We start from the raw sequence: 6044 nt of genomic DNA on the forward strand, positions 1-6044 counted from the left end.
TGCCCGGGCTTGCACGGTATCGCGGGTACTCGCAGAGTCATATTAAAATACTCCCACGTTGCGCAGACAACTACAAGATGCCCTTAGCCACGTCTTTCGGTTCGCATATATTCGTCTCCTTGCCTCCCCGAAAGGTGTTTGCTGGTACACTAGAGGGTATATGCCCCCTGCTTATGCTCCTTAGTGCACCATCTTCATTTTTTGTATTCTTAATTACGGCTTTAGATATCCATGTATTTTGCCAATATTGGCACAATAGAGGGGCGCCTGAAGCCGTATTTAAAAACACAAAAAAATGAAGAGGACTGAGTGAGGCATGCATAGTAAAATGAGCGAAGCACATTGGCTAAAATTTATTGAGAGGCTGCTTAAGGAGGTCCTCGAACGAATTTATAGCTTACGTGCAATGGGGCACTGGTACGTCGCTCTTAAGAAAGCTTCATCTGAGGTCGTTTGTTACTGTTCTGCCTGGGAGAGGATGCACTCATCGGAGCGACGGGTGAGATGTGGTTCAGATATTCGCGTGGGTTCATTGCCTTGAGGAAGAGGGAAAAGATGTTTCTTTTCTTGTTTGCCTTGCACAGTTAGAAAATTGATAACTGCAGTAAGGAATGAAGCCAAATCAAGGTCCGAATTTTACTCTTCCCGTTTGAATATAAAACGAGCAAAAAACAAACACGAAAACGGTCCGTACGCTTTGACCTAATTGAATACAACAATGGTTGAGCTCGGCACAAATATAATCTTGTGTTCCTTCCCACTCATTTTTATTCACAGTCTGAATTTGGAAAAGACATGTAAGTATGAGTGATTTCGTATTATGCATTTTGTGTGAGAAATAATTCGCTGTGGCCTTGAGCTAGTGTTCTAACTTGGTACCTGCGGCAGCAAGTTAGACTTTCGACGGGCGTTAATCCTTCCAGCTTTATGCCGCGACGGAATCTGGGCATCCAGAGTGCTTGGAAGTATCCGTGCTTTCAGGTGCTTTCCATACGTCAGGCGCGACCACAGAGAGTAAAAAGCGCGCCGGTTGCAGCGAATAATTTGTCTTTCAATGCTCAGCTGCTCTGGCCCACTTTCTGCACGTGTAATGTGAGCCAACACTCTGTTTGCGTGATTCCCACTGACTTCATCAGTCAACAGCGCAGGCAGACCCTCTGGCTCATACATTTATTTTAGACTCCAGTGTGCTTAAGGAGATCGCAACAAAGCGGGAGTTAATTTGACACGTGCCTCTACTTATGCATGCGCGTGATTGAAGTGATGGATTGTAAGCGGCTCTCCGCAAAAATCGCGACGCAGGGAGCTCTGTTTAAGCAAAGTCCTAAGCACGAACTATGCGGGCGATCTGACTGCTTCAGGTCACGTTCCTTTGCTAGCGCGAACTGAGATAGAGGCGGCTGCACTTCACCTTTCAGAAGACGCCAGAACTATGGTTAGTTCTTCGAAAGCCATTCTGAATGAAAGTTTACGCAACGGCGAATTTGGTGTGGCCTTTTTAGAGTAACCGCCAGCTGCAATGATGGCATAGCCAAGAACTTAAACAATGTCTTCGAAGACTCCACGGGTTCCCACCTTTTACCGATTTGCCTTTGTTTGCTGCTTGTCATGCACTTTACAGGCTTGCGTTTAACTTACATAGACTTCTACTCCTCTCATCACAGGAACAAGTTCTCATTCATAATAAAGTTTTCGTCCGACACGCAACGTGTGCTGCAGTACCAACCTAATCTTTCGGTAAGCATGACTTAAAATGCTTGAAGTATTCGGCTGAAGTAAGCTGCCTCCGAAGCTCGCTGCATGTGAGTCTATGCACCGAGCGTGTTTGCCTCTACCTGCTCTGTTTCGTTGCAGTCTGAGCCGTCCGCCTCGGACGCGATCGATCAAGTTTTCGACGACGCTGTTCCTAGGCTTGCACCTTAATATGCAGCAGCCGCCGCCCATCCCTTCCCCTCGCCCTACAGAGAGAGAGAGAGAGAGAAAACAAAAGTTGGAGGACTTAGTTGTGGCAATGCACTAGCGTAAGAACCTCATTGTGAGCTGCCATGCACGACCACGCGTGCCTTACAAAGCACACCTACCATGCGTTGCCACACGCACAACGCATGACTGCGGTACAGTGCATCCCCACACATCACCATGCACGGCCACCCTCTCGGTTTTTTTATTATTTATACACGTACTGCAGGCCATTATCATGGCCTAAACTGGAGGGGAATGTGAGAAAGACTCAATCACTGCCACGGTTAGGCTAAAGGCTACAAGAAGAGAAATAAACGACACAATACAAATCATAGCATTGCACTGTATAAACAATCAAATCTAGAGAAACGTTTCCACCGTAATTCCAACGTAAAAAGGAAGAAAGCTCTAAAATAAAGCTTCTATTAATTTATGCATGGTTGCTCTTGGCGCAGCGCTCGAAACATAAATGTAATTTTGGATCAGTTACTCGAAAGAACGAAAACGAAGGTCCACTGTAGGTATACTTACGCAGATGCAGCCATACGGAGACAGAAACTAAGCTGGTTTTTTACGCTGTTGGCGATCTGAAACGTCCCTTTTTTCATCTTAACGGATGACAAATGTGGCTCAGCTTCCATTCTAAATTTTACCGGAAAACAGGACGGTTTCGGGCTAACCAATGGCATTATGACATCTTCATCTCTTTTGATTTGCAGATAGTGGAAGCCTTCGGCTACTTCGGAGGATACATAGGAATCTGGCTCGGATTCTCGCTGCTTTCTGTGCTTCTTAACCTTGAAACGCACATGGCCAAAGGCTTTGCCAAACGGCTGAAGAGGTAAGTGCACTAATTGTGTTTCGTTCTAGACATTTCAACCCAACATAGAATGGCCACAACATATTACAAATTTTAAATAAAGCCCCGTCGTTCTCCAGTACGTAGTCACACCAGAGGTGGCGGCTTGCATTGCTCCTTGAAGCCTACAGTTCCTGAGATGAGCAGGCACGATTTGGATATTCCCGGAAGGCTTGCTTGTGTGGCCAGGGTCGGTATCGTAAAGAGATTGTTTTAGTGCGACAGCAGCGGTACTGTCACTTCCAAATAACGCCGGAGAGTGTTGGCCGGAGCATGAAATCTCCACCCTCAAGAAGCATCACCACCAACCACCTCACCTCCCACCCTCGACCCACATCCCCACCCAGTAATATCATTTATTAGAGTAAAAGCATCAAACTAATCATCGAGGGTAATTCCAACTGCAGCTTTCTCGCGTCAGGTTTCATGGTCGTTTTGTCAATCTTTTTTTTTTTTTTTTACTCTGCTCTTGTCGTCCGCCGCTTCGATTGGCACATAGTGGAGGCGTGGCGTCGCTGTGGCAAGTGATGAAGAGCGGAATTATTTAAGTAAGAACAGAATTGGAATGAAATCCTTGCATTATTTCGGCCCTGAAATACTGCGTTTCATTGCTGGCTACCTCGAAACGCGTGGCGACGTAGCAGCCGGCAGAATGAAGGATGCTGCGACATTTAATGCGAATAGTAGTTTAACGAACACTTTACGCCGTGTCATGCAAATAACCGTCACGGTCCTTGACTGTCAGCCCTATAGTTCCTTGTCAGCATTCAAGAAACTCTGCTAAATGATTGTCAGACCATTACTAGCAAGCCAATTTTTCCATGGTTATCCTAACGATATATGATATTCTTTTAGTTTTGTTTGCTTTTACTTTACACGGGGCGGCTTGCGCGTTTTATAGACCTTTCCATCGGGCAAGGAAGATCTCGAAACGTCTACAGTTGCGCGCACTCTGCTTTACCCGTTTGCAACAGCCCAGCTGTCAATGTGGCGACTACCACGGAACCCTCATTAGAAAGGTCTATATTCGCAATATGCATCCTAGTATTGTTCTTGGCAATGCAGCAAATGTTCAAAGCGCCGAATTAATAGTGCTCAGCAGCAAGATTCTTCAACTTCAAAATGCGTACGCGATGAAGCAGTTCCCCATTATACTATGTATCACGCAAAAAAAAAAATGGTCATCACTTTAGAACATTTTTTCCTTATTATTTTCCTAACTAGAAACACCTTGTGTGGAGTGTAGTATATGGAATGTCACATGTTAGCGCAGCGTTAGTTGCCATTCAGTGCTTTACTTTAGAACGCGGTAAAATTGCCCGGGCAGAGGAAGGGAGACTAAAACAGGCAGAAAAACGCCACGTGCAGCCTCTGCGACCCCGGCAGCTTGCTCTGCCCGCAGGTGCGCTTATTTGCCCGTCTTCCTGTTGCAGAGTCAAGGCAGCCGATGAAGCCGTCATGGTGTTCCGGCTGAAGCAGCGCTTCTGAGGCCTTCGTCCGGGCTGACGCGAGGCGGCTGCGTGGACTGCTGCTCGCGAGGCTGTTTTCCCGGTGCAGCGAAACAGTACACCTACGGACGCATCGATCCCGCCGCGCGCTCAGAGAACGGCCTCCGAAGGCGGCAGCCGTTTCGTCGCGGATTTTGAACGCATGATGAATTCACGCACCACTACGTGTCGATGTCGATGAGCAGCGAAAGTGAACCTGACTCCGATTTGAAAAAAAGAAAGAAAGAAAGAAAGAAAGAAAGGAAGAACGGAAGAAAGTAAGAAGGAAAGAAATAAAGAGAGAAAGAAAGAAAGAAAGAAAGAAAGAAAGAAAGAAAGGAAGGAAGAAAAAAGAAAGAAAGAAAGAAAGAAAGAAAGAAAGAAAGAAAGAAAGAAAGAAAGAAAGAAAGAAAGAAAGAAAGAAAGAAAGAAAGAAAGAAGCGCGCATTACTTCCGTGTAGACGTAGTACACCGTCTTTGTAGCACTGGAATGTCGGCGGACAGAGAGCGCAGCTGAAGCGCCCATGGAGAGAAGGAAATGAGCGAGGTGGCGCGCTGTGCCCGGTTCTCGAGGCGAGATTTGCTTTCGCCGAGTATTCCTCCTGCGCCTGGCTGTGTGCGCAATCTCTCCTAGCATTTCTTCTTTATTTTTTCCTCATCTCGTCGTGTTATTTCTGTCTCCCGTCTGACGCGCTCTGGAGAAGATAAATCACCGCTTGGGCGTCTTACACAGCGCCACTGGATTTTATTTCCCGCGCTTGCTGTCGCAGCACGAATCGCTCAGCGCAGCGAGCATAGACGAGTGATCCGGTTTACAATAGCAAAAAGAGCCTAGAATGATGTACGCTCTCTCTCTCTTTCTTTTTCGTTTCCTGTGCCGCAGAATGCGCGTATACCCTCACTGGCCGTTTCAAGTGGGCAAACTCTACGAGCAGCAGAAACTGCTGAAGAGCAAGCACAGTTTCCTCGAGCACTGGCCTGCAAGGGTAGAGTGCTCATTTGGACCGCTTTCAGTTTATGCGCGTGCACACCAAGTATACATTAATTGCCGCCTTTGCACGTATGCGTAGCATATTATAGTAGCACAAAAGCTGGCGATGTGCACATGCGCTATAATGCGGCGTTCTGGAAGCCACCCGTCTTCGCTAACGACAATAGCTAATAAGCGGACTGCTGTAGGACCATACGCAGTGCTTAAAGTCCATGGCTCTATCGAAGGGGGGCCTCTAGCGATTCAAGCGCAGGTGGAGAGGAAAATGAAGATTGAGAGAGAGAAAGTGGCTGGCGGCCTCTTTTACACATCGCTTTGCACAAAGGGGAGAAATCAGAACATTTTGCTGGGATAGTTGGTACATCGTTTTTGGTCAAGGCGCAACATAAAACGAACACGAGAAAGGTGAACAGGACGACGGAAGAAATCATATTTAAATGTCGTTGTTTGCTCAATTTAATTATGGCACAGACCTGAAACAAACGATCCTCACGCTCTGACAATGTGTTCGTTGCTGTTGTATGTTGTTTTGTAGCATTGGAGGTTAGTGGCCAGCTCTGGACTGGCTCGTGGTGTTAGGGCTCGGGTTCCCATTTTTATTCCAGCCTTTGTGCAGTGCTGCCGACTCTTTATTTTTCTCCGTCTCAAGATCTAGAAAACATGATGGTTCTTATTAAAAAACGCAGTGAAACTTCCGAAACGATAGAGAGTAAATGTTCCGACCGCCACTGAAAAGAAGAAAAAT

The 6044-nt window shown here is 46.6% G+C and overlaps 1 protein-coding gene across 1 annotated transcript in view; it reads left to right on the top strand.

The window, feature by feature from the left end:
• LOC149354189 (acid-sensing ion channel 1A-like) overlaps positions 1–4496 on the top strand; it is a 42683-nt gene extending 38187 nt beyond the window's left edge. Inside the window, exons 10-13 of the mRNA XM_089575944.1 lie at positions 778–797; positions 1665–1737; positions 2682–2803; positions 4255–4496. Coding sequence (XP_089432070.1) covers positions 778–797; positions 1665–1737; positions 2682–2803; positions 4255–4309 — 270 coding nt within the window. The 3' untranslated portion in view covers positions 4310–4496. The remainder of the gene's footprint in view (positions 1–777; positions 798–1664; positions 1738–2681; positions 2804–4254) is intronic.
• The last annotated feature ends 1548 nt before the right edge of the window (positions 4497–6044 follow it).

This window comes from Amblyomma mixtum, chromosome 3, assembly GCF_055824585.1.
Source record: "Amblyomma mixtum isolate Tamu chromosome 3, ASM5582458v1, whole genome shotgun sequence".
NCBI lineage: Eukaryota > Metazoa > Arthropoda > Arachnida > Ixodida > Ixodidae > Amblyomma > Amblyomma mixtum.